The sequence below is a fragment of the Mastomys coucha genome, unplaced genomic scaffold, assembly GCF_008632895.1.
Source record: "Mastomys coucha isolate ucsf_1 unplaced genomic scaffold, UCSF_Mcou_1 pScaffold16, whole genome shotgun sequence".
NCBI classification, from domain to species: Eukaryota; Metazoa; Chordata; class Mammalia; order Rodentia; family Muridae; genus Mastomys; species Mastomys coucha.
Genome location: NW_022196898.1, coordinates 17,113,911 through 17,129,203, shown reverse-complemented (window position 1 = coordinate 17,129,203; position 15,293 = coordinate 17,113,911). Strand labels below are relative to the sequence as shown.

The window sequence follows — 15,293 nt, the reverse complement described above, 5'->3', positions numbered from 1 at the left end:
AGAGACAAAAAAAAAAAAAGAGAGAGAAGCAGTTAGGAAGCAAGGAGAATACCCACATCACGAGCTCTCTTCTTTGTGTCTTGCACTCAAAGGCTTCCAGCCTGTTGGGATAGCGCTAACTGTATTGTCAGTGAATCTCCCACCTCAGCTAATCCTCTCCAGAAACTTCTCATAAACATCCAAGGGTGTGCTTTACTAATCTAGGCACTTCTCAAGTCAAGTTGGCAATCCAGATTAACCATCACAGGCTTTATCAGTATTGTTTTACCTTTCTCGGAATCTCCCATAATAGAATTATATAGTGTGTCATCTTTCACATCTAGTTTCTTTGACTCAGAATAATAATGCTGCTTATAATTTATCCCTGCTCTTCTACTCACCAAATATTAACTCAATCTAGCATATACCTGTATATATATATATGATTATGTCATATTATAATCAAAACTATTTCTAGGTTTTTGTCTTTATAAATAAGGCTGCTACAATATTCAGTGCTTTTTTTCAATTTACATTATTTGAGCAGTAATATCCTATCATTGTGATTTTCTACTTGTCATTTATGTGTTCAAAAGGAGTGCACAAATATATCCTATCCATTTAAAAATGTGTCTTTTGTTGCTGACTGTTAAGTGTGTGTGTGTGTGTGCTTATATTTTAAAAACCCTTAGTCTTGCCCTTTCATTTTAAAATATCAACCACACAGCTTTGTGTTTGTTATTTTTCAGGTTGAGATCTTTTTTTTTATCTTTTGTTTTGTTTTGTTTTGTTTGAGATAGGGTCACATGCTGCTGAATCTGGCCTTGAAATCATTATATAGCAGAGATTGGCCTTGAACTTCTGAACCCCCTACCTCTACATTCATTCAGAGTGTCAGGATTGTGGGCATCTACTACTGTGCCTAATTTTATTTGGTTCTGGGCATCAATCCAGGGCTTCATACAAGCATGCTACCAACTATGCTGTATTCCCCAGCCCACTTGCTGTTTTTACTACAGATTATGACCTTGTACAGTACAGTATTTATAGCAATTTTGTTGTCTTTTCTTTCATCTCTTTTTATAAAACTTAGTTGTGTTAGTAGTATAAACTTGATATTGGTGTACTAAGCAATTGTTTAAATATGTGTGATAGGCAACCACTCCAATGGTATTCAATGGTACCAAATCCCTGGTGTTCATGCCAACATGTAACCTCTTCTGTCCTTGAAAATGAGCTGGACTTCTGGACCTGTTTTTTAATAAGTTGGATATAACGGAACAACAGGATGTCACATTCGAAGTTATGAGTTCAAGACTATGAGTTTTTTCTTAGGTGCTCTCTCATGTACAGTGGCTGGTATGGCTTGGAGAGAAGTTTACATGAGAGAACTTAGAAACTTTTTTTTTTTTTCTAAATCAGCCAACAGTCATGTGAATGTACTTGAAAATGGATGCTCATTTAGACAATAATTGTGATAACCTCACAGGTCAATAGACTGTAACCTCCTGAGACCTGACTTAGAACTACTTAACTAAGCTTCTTAGATCAACAGAAGATGTAACATAATACTTCAAGATTCTGTAAGCTCCTGCAGCAATAGATGTCTAATATGCATTACAAGAAAAGGGTCTTAAACTAGAGGGTAGCTGAAACAGGCACAATAAGCCAATGAAAACTTCTGACCATCAGGATAACATATTCACAGGTTCTGGGAATAAGATTATTTTTACAGAAACCATTATTCTGCCTACAACAGACATAAAATAACATTGTTTAAAATGATTTCGAGGAAAACCATCAATTTCTGCCAAGTCTGCATTTGGTTCTACACTTTGTTCTCTAATGACTCTCCTGCCATCTTCACTCTGCTACTAAGTCTGCCAAATCAATCTTTTTCTTTCAGATAAAATTTTCATCTCTAGAATTTCTATTTGATATTATATATAACATATTTACACACATTAGATATAGACAAGTTACATATAAAATTTCACTTTCTTTGCATCGTATATTTTCCTTCATCACAATCATATTTTCCTTCACATATGGGGCAAAATTATAACTGCCTTAAATTTTTTGCCCATTAATGCTAATTTCTTGGATGAGATAATAACTAATAACTTCAGAATAAGTCTTTATATAGAAATGAGTCACATAAAGTTAATGTATAAAATGTGGCTATTACATTGTAGAGGTTCTGAATTTTGTTATGTTTTTCAGGAATGATGAATCCTTCCTAAGCAGGTAATTAATGTGGTTGCCTTAGAATTCAAATTCTGTCTTTTTTTTTTTTCTTTTGATTTTTCAAGACAGGGTTTCTCTGTGTAGCCTTGGCTGTCCTGAACTCACTCTGTAGACCAGGCTGGCCTTAAACTCAGAAATCCGACTGCCTCTGCCTCCCATGTGCTAGAATTAAAGGCATGCACCACCACACCCGGCTTTCAAATTCTGTCTTAAATGGGAGAATAAATCTTGCTTTATTCATGCATCCTCTTCAGTAAGTTGCTCTGAGTCTAGCTCATGCACAGGTGGTTAATCATAATACAGATTTGTGCAGAATTTATATACAGAAAAGCTGTTTAGTTCTCCCTTTTAGGATACTGTACATTCGCACTCTCATCCCCATCTTTCCAATGATTATAGTATTACTGAGCTCTGTCCTTGGTTCTTATTAGAAAGATTTTTGAGTTTCCTAGTAGCTTTGATGGCTTTGCACAGAGCATTATGGAGCTTGAGCTCAGAGTACAATTTTCTTTTTCTTTTCACATTTGTTGGTTCTTCTTCAGAATATGTATGCTTTGAGCCATTTCCCAAAAACCTTCTCCAGAAAGCTGTTTATATAGTTATCCTATACTTCAGTGTTAGCCGTACTTATCTTTGGCATAGGATGTTATTATTTACTTGTAAGGCTTTTTAAAAAATGATAAAGTTTATCTTAAAAAGAAAAATAAAAAATAATTAGCAATATTCTAATTAGGCAGCTCCAACATCAATGTTATTTATTTAATGAAAATAGTAATTACTATTAGCAATCAAGAAATCTTACCCATAAACTTCTTGATAAATCATAAGATACTACTAGATCATTGTTACACAGTATTTACTGAATATTTTCTAAGTTAAAGTAATCACTAGTGAACACAATGATCAGGTACAAAGTTAGCATCAGGTACAATCTTTATATAAAAACAGTGAGTAGGAGCTGGAGAGATGGCTCAGAGTTTAAGAGCACTGGCTGTTCTTCTAGAGAAGCCAGGTTCAAATCTCAGCACCCACATAGCAGATCACAGTTGTCTCTAACTCCAGTAATAGGGGACCGTACACGCTTATACAGACATATATGCAAGCAAAACACCAATGTACATGAAATACAAATAAATTGATTAAAAAAACAGTGAGCATGATTAGTGTGTTCTACTTCCCTTATATGTTCTTAGGTCAGTAGATGGGTGAGTACATTTGTCACCTAAATTCTTTAATTTATATTAAGTATGAATTCTTATTTTGTTAGGATTGGAGTAAAAAGGGTGGGCTAAAGAACAGATTACTTGATATAAGTTCATTACTTGATAATATAAGTTCATTCTTTTTCTTCCTTATCCCCAGATGTGTTTACTCTGAAGTGGTTGTAAAAATAAATTATTAGCATGAATCAGTACTATAGTTAATTACTACAAATTTGCCTTATATTTTTTATAATGGTTGCTTGGTTCTAAAGGCTAAAAAAAAATGTTGAAGAGTGTGACTAATGGTCTTTCCTTTGCTAAGCATGGAGGAAGGTAACTTTTTTGATGTGTATGTCTTTGTGATCTGTTACTATTTTTGACCTCAAATCTTGGGTTCCCTGCCTTTGCTGAGAGTCATCCAACAGCTTAAATTACACTCCTGCTAGACATATTTTTGAAGATATTAATTCCATATCAAATTACACATTTAATTAAGACATTACTCATTTTAATATAATTAGGCATATAAGGTCAAATATGCACAGAAAACTAGATAACAGTGAAGCTTAGTTTTAAGTGTCTTCTTGCCAAGGCCTCATTTATGTCACTAAGAACCACTCACCATTCCTTGTTACCAGAGGTGTTCATTGCACACTATTTCTTTTACCCCTGTCTTATTATTGCATTGATAAAATTTGAAGTCCACCCCTGTCTCATTATTGCATTGGTAAAATGAGAAGTCCCTTCCCAAGCAAGGCCAGTTCTGCAAACGAAGCAGGTAAAGAAAACAAATAGTGTCCATGGCAACGTCCAACCGCTTCGAAGCAGCCAACACAACTCTCCTACTTAGTAGTGCTGTCAAGGTGATAGCCTTTACTATATGAAAACCTGTTTTAAATAACCTAGCACACAACCTTTAATCCCAGCAAGAAGGAGAAGGGAGGTAGGAAGAAGGGGGAGGGGAGGAGGAGGAGGAGGCTGCGGCTGCGGCTGCGACTGGAAGACGTCTGTGAAGTCAGCCTGATCTACACCGAGTTCCAGGCCAATAAGGTCTACATCGGGTGGCCTCAAGCAAAACAAAACAAAACAACAACAAAAACCCCAACTCCCCGTTTCCCAAGTCAAGGAACTGTCACCCTAGAAAGCACTCCCACCCCTACGTGAAGTTAAAGGGATTATGTCTCATCAGAAGTTTCACCAAGATGGCAGTTATGCACAGGAGGGCTTCAGATTCGAGGCCACTCACACACCAAGTCGCCCCAAAAAGTCAGCAGCCTGCACCTTGAGCCATAGCTCGGGATCCTAGTCCTCATCTCCCACCATCAAAGCTTCTCCTCACCTCAGGCTTCTAAATCCTCCTCACCCCATCCTGCTCAGCTCACCCTCTCTCATGCCCTCCATTTCTCCTTGTCAAATACCCTCAAATCCTCTCCTCACACCCTGTATCTGCATCTCTTCCCCTAAGGACTCCCAAATCCTTCAGCTCCTGTCCCCACTTCTCACGTCCCCCATTTCTCTTCCCATTACTCATTTCTCCTCACCCCATTTCACCTCATGGCCCCTCTTCTTCACCCCCATTTCTCCTCCCTGCCACTTCTCACATTTATTTCTCCTTATCCCCATTACACCTCACACACACTTCTCACAACTTTTCCTTACTCCGTTTCTCCTCACCCCCATTTCTCCTCACCCCCATCTCTCCTCACCCACATTTCTCCGCGCCTCCCGCGGGGCGTCCTCCCTACCCCCCGCCTTTCCAAAGCGAGAGCGGCTGGGACACTCACGCGAAGAAGGGGTCGTCCTCAAAGCTGCTGCTCAACATCCGGAACATCGTGGTTCTGCGGCGGGCGGCGGGCGCGGGTGGAAATGGGTGCAGAAGCCGCGCCGCCACAGGCCTGCTGCCCGCTGGCTTCGCGCGTCTGCCAGCGGCAATCGCCGTGCCCGCGACTAGGGCGGGGCTTGACGCAACGCCGCCTCCCCATTGGCTATGGCCTTATGACATCACTAAGGTGAGGCAGGAGAGGGGAGGACTTTGGGCGGCTGCTATGGCAACCGCGGTAAACACACAAGGGTTAGAAGTTTGTCTGGAGGCCCCTCCAGCAAGGCTCCTGGGTGACAACTTGGTCTCGGAGCTACGGGAACCAAAACATTAGACCAATTCTGAGGGACCTTGCCCAAATCGCCCTTAATCCCGACAATTCTCTGGTAGCTGGTCAAATAATGAAAAAAGGTTTGGAGAACAATTAACAAACAGGTGCTTGTATTTACTTCTTGAGGGAAACAAGATGCAGCCTATGAGATTTCAAAAACAAAACAAATACAGTTTTCTGTAATTCTAAAACTCAAAGTAGTGTCTCCCGATACACAAATAGCATCTAGACATAGGATCAAATACACAAAGGAAGAAAAGAAAAAAGAAAAATGAAATTGCTCCATTTCAAGGATCAGATCAAATTTTTATCACCTTCCCAACGTTCTTAACAAGCAGAATTTGGGCACAAGATTTGAAGCAAGCAGCCAAATCTAGCTAAATTCTATTTTGATTATTTCCATTATAGTATAAAAGAACCTATTTATAGTAAGGAAGATGGTTTTCATCTTAAAACAGTGCAGTGCCTTAACGATAAGCCCAAACATTTTAAGTGATCTTCAAGAAATAGTATCGGTAAGATTGGGGTGTGGTATAGTGGGGGGGGGGGTAGGGGGCAACATGAAAGGTTTGATTCAATTGTTGGGATTTGAAAAGTACTATCTAGGCCCTTCCAAGAGCTGAAGACAGAGAGGAGAGAAGGAGAAAGAGAAGGAAAATGACCAGGAAGTAAGAAGAACAATCTTACACACACACCCTCAATTCGCCTGTCCCCACACTTTCCAGGGAGTTCCCTTGGGAAGGTGGAGGGGTGTCCATGACTCCTTGAGGCCCTGTGGGAGACATATGGCATGCTGCCCACTGGGAAGAAGTGACCAGGACCTGATTTGGAAGTGGCAGAGGTACTCAGGGTTATTTTTGGGTGCTGGAAATGTAATCCTTTGAACCCTTCTCCCTCCCGTCCCCCGCCTCCATTTCACCAGGTTTCTCTGGTCATCCTGCTTCCCTGAGAGGATTGGCTTGAGGCAGGGCCAACTTCACAATCTAAAATGACATGGCCCTTCCAGGAAATAAATAGACTATTTTAATCTTCCTCTGGCCTCAGCACAATGCTCAGAGAGCATGCATGGGTCAGAGGACTTGTAAACTAATTCCAGGGCAGAACTGTCTGTACAACAGCTGAAATTAGTTTCTGTTTGACACAAAGCTAATGTTAAAAGGATTATACTTAAAAAAAAAAACATAAAACTAACACAGGCAGAAGCATGACGAACAATAATATTAAAGCACTTTTGCACTGAGGCAAAATAAGGAAAATGTGAGAAAAAGTTCCATCTTGTTGCATGGAACTCTTCTCAGAACCACACTGTTAAAATAAACATGAAACATTTAGTCCAAAGACAGTCTGGTAGGGGGATCACCCACAGCATATGAAAGAGCAGTGCAGACATTCTGTATAACGCCTTTTTTCTTTTGGATTTTTGAGACAGGGTTTCTCTGTATAGCCCTGGCTGTCCTGGAGCTCACACTGTAGACCAGACTGGCCTTGAACTCAGAAATCTGCCTCCCTCTGCCACCCAAGTGCTGGGATCAAAGGTGTATGCTACCACGCCCGGCTTTTTTTTCTCCAGAGTGTTTTCTCCACCACCCCCGACCACCACAAGGTTTCTCAGTGTAGCCTTGGCTGTCCTGGAACTCACTTTGTAGACCAGGCTGGCCTTGAACTCAGAAATCCACCTGCCTCTGCCTCCCAAGTGCTGGGATTAAAGGCATGTGCCTCCACTGCCCAGCTTGTATAACGCCTTTTTTAAAGGTGGTAGAAGAAAAAGAATTGGAACTGAAAAGCCCATAACACCAGTTTTAAATGGAAAGAAAAGAAGGGGTGTGGTCAGGAGAGGATGAACACCCCACTAAGGAAACATTAGAGGTGTAGAGCAGGCTAAGAAGAGAGGGCCTTGGCACTGGCTGCAAACACAATTATAACTTTTGTGAAGCCCTCCTGTCATTTACAGTGTGTGAGGGTGGGTTAGGAATGAAATGGTAGTTACACGCTCACTGAATACTTGAGAGGAGGGAAGGGAGTGTACAGTTATAAAAAGGGGAGACCACGTAGCCTTTACCGAGAACACGAATTTGAGCAAAATGTTAGAGGAAGGAAATAGATATCTTCTTGAACTTTCCAGGCCAGTACAAAGGTATGGACTGAGGTATGTCCTGATGCAAGGCTTACACTATTTCCACCATCCTACTTTGCCTCCCTGTGACATTTAAAAGGATCACTACTAGTACATTTGTGTGGTAAACTACATATTCACACACTACATATTCACAGACCTTTGTGGTCTCTAGATACACTATTGCTTATATTTCCTTTGGAAGAACACTGACCAAGTCAAGGAAAGACTTCCAGAGACAAAGCATAAAATACAAGCCAATTCTGCAACTCTACTAATAACGCCGATAGTTCAAAAGGTCAGTGAAATATATATCCATCAACTCAGCAGTTACTTAAGAAGGATTAATTACATCTTAGACACTGTTTTAGCCATTTAGGATACAAAATTCTCTGGCCTATTGGACACACCTATTGGACATACATCCGATCACATGCCTAAGATTCTATAAATCCTCAGTTACAGCACCCTATAAATTTCAATATATTTCTATTCTCTCAAGTGCCCAAGAGAGAAGAAACCAGTAGGTTTTTGAATGCTGGAATTATACTTTATTATAGTTCTCCAGATTTCTGAGTTTTAAACTGTTATAAACATCTTCATTACTGTGGATTTCAGTGCCCCCAAATGACTTTGTACTCTCGTCTCATTATAGTCTAGATATCTACAGTACATAGATATTGTCCTGGTGAGTTTTACTGTCAACTTGATACAAGCCAGAGTCACTTGGGAAAAGGGAACCTGAGTTGAAGTATTGGTTCAGATTGGCCTGTGCCCAGGTCTTGGAGGAATTGTTTTGGTTGATGATAGATGTGAGATAACCACGGTGGGCAGCACCACCCCTAGATATCTGAGCCTGGGCCAAATAAGAAAGCAAGTAAAAAAACAAACCAGTAAGTGAGTAAACCAGCAAGCAGCCCTCCCCCATGACCTTTGCTTTGGTTTGGTTCCTGCTTCCAGGTTCCTGTCTTTTTGTTTGTTTGTATTTCGAGACAGGGTTTCTCTGTGTAGCCCTGGCTGTCCTGGAACTCATTCTGTAGACCAGGCTGGCCTTGAACTCAGAAATCCACCTGCCTGTGCTTCCCAAGTGCTGGGATTAAAGGCGTGTGCCACCACCGCCCGGCTCAGGTTCCTGTCTTGAGCTCCTTCCCTGACTTCCTCAGGGACCACCCATTACCTGGCAGCATAAACCAAAACAAACCCCATTCCACAAATTGAGGTTGACCTTGGTGTTTATCACAGAAACAGAATGAAATTAGGACAACTGTGTTCTGAGGATGAGATACAATTTGTCATGTGACAACCCTGGAGGGAAACACAGACCACGGAGTAATCAGTATATGTAAATACTGCCAAGTTACAGTGATGAAAGTATTTCTTTTTGTAAAGTATTTTTTAGGGCTGGTGAGATGGCTCAGTGGTTAAGAGCACTGACTGCTCTTCCAAAGGTCCTGAGTTCAAATCCCAGCAACTCCATGGTGGCTCATAACCACCCATAATGAGATCTGATACCCTCTTCTGGTGTGTCTGAAGACAGCTACAGTGTACTTACATATAACAATAAATAAGTCTTTAAAAAAATAAAATAAAAATTTTTAAAATTTTATCTATATGAGTACATGGTAGCTGTCTTCAGACACACCAGAAGAGGGCATCGGGTCCCATTACAGATGGTTGTGAGCCACTATATGGTTGCTGGGAATTGAACTCAGGACTTTTGGAAGAGCAGTCAGTGCTCTTAACCTCTGAGCCATCTCTCCAGCCCATGAAAGTATTTCTAATGCCCCAGAGACTTTCCTCATGCCACACCACTCAGAGTAAGTAATACTCTGAGATTTGTTTCTTTCTTGAACTCACCCCTGTTGGACATTGTAGTGGCAGTTTATTTTTTCTCCTTGTGTATAAAGTAATCCATCTGTTATCAAAAGAGTTTTGGATTATTCCTCAGTTTGGCTTTTAAAAATAAGGCTATGCAGTCAGGTGTGGTGGCACTCGCCTTTAATCCTAGCACTTGGGAGGCAGAGGCAGGTGTATTTCTGAGTTCGAGGCCAGCCTGGTCTACAGAGTGAGTTCCAGGACAGCCAGGGCTACACAGAGAAATCCTGTCTCAAAAAACCAAAATAATAATAATAATAATAATAATAATAATAATAATAATAATAAGGCTGTGCTTGTATGTTTTAAAAATCAATGTTTTGTTATTAGGCTTTTATTCTCATTGAGATTCTGAAACCTTTTTTCTCAAGGCAATTCATGAAATGAAGTATTTTCCTATTGATTTGACACAATCAGTTTGTTAATAGTTTGTGTCTCTAGATGTAAACTGAAGTTTCTAGAAATAAAGGACAAAAGCTATCCATGTTCAGGATTCTACAAGATCAAATGTTTGATTAAACTTTGCGACAAGACTGTTGCAGAGAGCCAAGTTATCTTTGGTTCTTTTTAATCCCTTTAATAATTATCCATTGCCCAAGTCTGTTTTCTTTCGATTAGCAAGACTTTTAAACGAGTTTAATGAGCAGCTTCCATTAATCCAACAGCCTAGGGAGCCACCTGATAGCATCTGGAAGGCATAGCAAAGTGTTCTCAGCTTGGCTACAACCTGTTTACTTATGGTATTAGGTAAATGCCTTGGTTTGTGCCCTTTTCTGTATTTAATAAAATCTCCTTCAGTAGCTTTCATAGAGAGACATCTTACCCATGGCAACCTGACTCTATTTTACTGTAGTCACTCCTGGAAGCTGCTTCTTACCCCCCTTGAGGTGAGATCTGTGTTTTGCACTGACATAGTTAAGAAGAAACACTTTGCTGGGCGGTGGTGGCACATGCCTTTAATCCCAGCACTTGGGAGGCAGAGGCAGGCCAGCCTGGTCTACAGAGTGAGTTCCAGGACAGCCAGGGCTACACAGAGAAACCCTGTCTAGAAAAAACAAAAAAAAAAAAAAAAAAAAAAAAGAAAGAAAGAAAGAAAGAAAGAAAGAAAGAAACACTTTAAATTAAAAAAGAAACTAGATGGAAAAGTAGAAACATTTCTTCAGAGAATGGTGCTGAAGTCATCTGTTGTCAGGAGTTGTTTTGATTCAGGCTATCTAAAGGGCTACTTGGAGGGTTATTTTTAAATTCTTGATTCCGTTGGAGAGAATCCAAACTAGGGGCCCCACTGGCAAGAGAACCAAGAGAGTCTGTTGGAAAATACTGAAGACCTGGATGTCCTCATTCCTTGATAATGTGTTTTAATGCCTTTACTAGTCGCAATAATGAGATTATCTGCTGCCAGTCACAGTAAGGTCGTGCAAAGCTCAGAGCTGTATGATATGTACTGTGTGTGTGTGTGTGTGTGTGTGTGTGAGAGAGAGAGAGAGAGACAGAGAGAGAGACAGAGAGAGAGAGACAGAGACAGAGAGACAGAGAGAGACAGAGAGACAGAGAGACAGAGAGAGACAGAGAGACAGAGAGAGACAGACAGAGAGAGACTCCTCCCTTTCCTTTTCTTTTTCCCTTTAATTTCCCCTTCTCTTCTAATCAGATCACCTACACACATGTATGTGTATACATGTTAAAATCTGGGATCCACATGTGAAAGAAGCCATGGTGTTTGTCTTTACAAGTGTAAGTTACTTAAGAAAAGCTAGAGCCTCCTATAATCAAGGCACCTTGATTCACTGTTTCCTAGGGAGAAAACAGGCTGTTGTGGAGAAATAAGTTTTCCTACAGTAACATTGCTTGGTGTGGTAGAGTTGGATCTAGAAGGTTGGCTGTGACATGCAGAATCTGAGGCTTTAACCAATGCACTGGTATGAGTTCTCCTGGCCCCTTTATCTAACAACAACAACAAAAGCCAAACCCAAACAAATCAAATGAACCAACCAACCAAAATTCATTGAACTGTCCCCCTGACTGTTGTGAGTGGAGTGAAAAAAAAATCACAGATTGGAGCCAGTCAAATAATAAATGCTAGGGAAGTGAACTACAGAAAATGACAATGGAATTAAATAATCAAAATAACAACCAACTTTATTGAGTTTCTGCTGTGTGCTGGCCACAGCACTAATGCTCCAAAGATCGAAAGAGGTAAACACTTTTATTATGCCTACCGCAGAAGAGCAAGCTAAGTGTCAGAGCAGAGAAGCCACTTGTTAAGGTCTCACAGACTGCAGAGAACCACTACTCCCAGCACCATGCTGTGAAGTTTTGGTGACCCAGAGGGGTGGGCCTACAGCTTGCTGCAGGTGCCTGGCTTCCAGATGAAGGGGCATGGCTACTGTACAGTGCTCAGATGTCCTCCCAGAGATCCATGCCCAATGATAACATGGATTTTACATGAATTCTCTTAAAATGTCTAAAGTTAACTAATTAAAAACAAAGTACCCTGGAGCAGGCCACAGAAAACAAGCCTGTGGGCTGAATGCAGCTCCAGGTGGAGAGCCGCTGAGCCAGTTACTGAGGGTGTGTGTTTCATGGCAGGAGAGAGACACATGAACCCCAGAACATCTACACACTGGCTTCTGCACATAACTCCAAACTAGATGCTTGGCAACTCATGTGTTGGCAGGGTTATGATGTCCCCTGGCCACTGGCATGACGCCCTTGTCAGTGGACACCCGTCCCCAGCCACATCGCCAAGGTCCAGATTTTAAAATGTCAGGGTCACAAGGCAGTATCCTCATTTCTGCAGGACTAATCTTCACCTGGATCACAAAAGCTTAGCTTAAGTTTGTGAGATCCAATGTATTCTCCTATTTGTAAAATTCATCCTTGTAAAATTAAATCAGATTGAAATTGTATCAGGCTAAAATGCTTGCATTTCAAATATTTTTCTAGATAGCTTTGTAGTATAGTTTTGGCAAAAGCATTCTATTGATGTCAGAACAAAGAGTAAACAAAACAATCTGCAAATAAAACTGTCTTCATCCAAGTTTACCCTTTTAGTGTTTGCTGTTATGGAGCTAGCACACACAGTAGTCATGGGTATATGTATATATATTACGTGTGTGTGTGTGTGTGTGTGTGTGTGTGTGTGTTAAAACACCCGGATCCCTCTTCTTTCCCCCACATCCCCTCTGAAGACTCACATTTCCATTAAAGGAGTCACATAAGATTTCATCCATTTTTCTTAGATAGTAAGTTTCCATGAATTTCTTTCTTCAATACATAATTATTAATTTCAATTTATTTGGGCTTAGAAAATCAGGAAGCCCGTGGATAAAAAGAACTTCCAGGGGCATAATGAAATGACCACCCCTCTCTCATGTATATATATGTAATATCAATCAGTTCTTTTCTTTTTGTGACACTGGAGATTGAACCCCGGGCCTTACACCTGCTATGCAAGTATTGATATGTTCTCCCCCCCCGAAGACTTTAAAAACCCTTCTTTTATTTTTGTATTACAATCCTGGAGATTGAAGCTCAGGACTCACATGTTAGGACAGGCATATTATGTATTCATTATTCATGTGTCTATTAGTAACTTATACAAAAGTAATCAGAAGAGGCCAGAACAAAATTATCAGAGCTAATCATTATACTGGCTTGAAATCAGAGCCAACAATCAGGTGGTAAATTTGAAAGTGGGCATTAACCAAACTTTATAATTTGTATATTTGCATCACCTTGACTTCTTACCTTTCTTCTTACACTCTCTCCTTTCCCTGATTTTTTTCTGATTTAATGAACTTTGTGTTTTATCTAGATTTATTCTGTGAATTTTGATAACACACCTGAAGCTTTTCTAGGGCGAAGACTGGTAGGTTTACAGACAGAAAGCAATAAGGTAGCTGCTGTTAATTTGATGCCAGTGTTGAGATATTGGCCTCTGTCTGAGAACAAACTCATTAAGGGATACTTGCTGACATGATGAAGTGCCAGTGAAGATCTCAGAGTGATGTCTGTAATTGCCCAAGCCTTTTTTACATTAGGTATCTGCATGAATTATAACTCTTCAGTGAAGATAAAAAGGCTTCTGCATGAAATTGCCCCAGCGCTGTATGGGCTGTCAGACTGGAGGGCATCTCAAATGAGATTAATGATGTCAGCACTAATATAAGAAGATTTAGCATAACCAAGATTATGGCTTCTGCAGAAAGCTGCCAGCACTCATTTATTTTGAATAAATATTATTTTTAATTAAAGTCCTAGGGTGGGTTATTCCTGAAATAATGAGATCTACAGTGATTTCCTTTGGGAATTAATTTTCTCTCTTAATTCACAGTCATTTGGGTGGTTATGGCTCAGAGAGTCTTACCCATGACAGTCAGCTTTGTAGAACATGCTGATTTTCAGCTAAAGACACTAAATAACTCATTGTTTGTTATAATAAGGTCCTCTCATTTTCTAACTGTATTTATCATTTTGTCTAAGCACGTTTGCAAAGTACTGCCCATAGATGTCTATGGTGAGTCTGCTTTGTAAAATAAGGCAAATACTCATGAGAAACAAAGATGCCTTTAAAAGCAAAATGACTGTGAACATAAAACAGAGCATTGTATTATCCTGTACTTTTCTTGGTTCTATTTTTTCTGAGCATTATGTTAAATATTTTACACATATAAATTCCCATTCACATAGGAACTTGACATGAGGGAAGATCTCAATCGCCTTTTACTAGATCATGAAACACAGGAGCTTGAAACAGTGAGTCTGAACTCTCCAGCCCAAGTTCGGAACATCCGGCCAGGCAGGCAGCTTCTCTACAAACAGCAGCAACTGCCCAGCACAAAGCTGACTGTCTTAGTCAGTGTTCTACTACTGTCAAGAGACAGCACGGACGCAACCACTGTTATAGAGAAAGCATTTACCTGGACTTGCTTGCAGTTTCAGAAGCTTAGTCTATTTCATCAGGGCAAGGAAAAGGCGGCACAGGGGCAGAGGGGGTGCTGCAGAATAGCTAAGCGCTCTACAGCTCTACAGCTGGATCCATAGACAGCAGGAGGGGGGAGAGAGAGCCCCTGGGCCTGGCTTGGGTACTTGAAACCTCAAAGGTCACCCCCCAGTGACATATTTCCTCCAAACAAGGCCACACCTCCTAATCTTTTCAAATAGCGCCGAGCATTAAACCTATGAGCCTTTGAGGTGGGCATTCTTATTCAAACTGTCACACCAAACTTTATATAAATATCAGTATTCATTCATCAGTACATGGTTTAACCAGATTTTCTGTGACTCAGTGGAGTTGGTGTTTTATTATTGCAATACAAAGCTCAAACATTGTGCTATAAAACAATCACATTATTAGCATCATACATCCTGTGGGTAAAGAACTTAGGCAGACATATGACAATGCTTGTGTTGGGACCTCAGTGGGAAGACTATGTGACTGGAAGGGTCTATACTCAAATAGCTGATGGTTGATGCAGATTTAGAGCTAGAAACTCAGTTGAGACTATTACATAGGTAACCAGTGGATTCTATGGGAGCCTGGCTTTTGTCGGATTATGCTGGGTCCAGTAGTTGGTCATCTTCTGTAATTTCTCAAGTGTTGAAAGCATGAATGTTACAGGAAGATTAGGCATAAGCATACACCTTTCTGAACTAGCTGGCGGTGTGATACTGTGTTGTCTCCCATAAAATCTGCTGGCTGCATGCAAACCATAGGGACAGATA

The 15,293-nt window shown here is 40.5% G+C and overlaps 1 protein-coding gene across 3 annotated transcripts in view; it reads right to left on the bottom strand.

The window, feature by feature from the left end:
• Mlf1 (myeloid leukemia factor 1) overlaps nucleotides 1-5,404 on the bottom strand; it is a 32,011-nt gene extending 26,607 nt beyond the window's left edge. For 2 of the 3 annotated variants that reach the window (XM_031374049.1, XM_031374050.1), the window contains exon 1: nucleotides 5,213-5,403. In XM_031374049.1, the coding sequence (XP_031229909.1) occupies nucleotides 5,213-5,259 (47 nt within the window). In that variant the 5' untranslated portion in view covers nucleotides 5,260-5,403. Of the gene's footprint in view, nucleotides 1-5,212 lie in introns of all 3 variants that reach the window. The other variant, XM_031374048.1, reaches the window with a different exon arrangement.
• Between the last annotated feature and the right edge of the window lie 9,889 nt (nucleotides 5,405-15,293).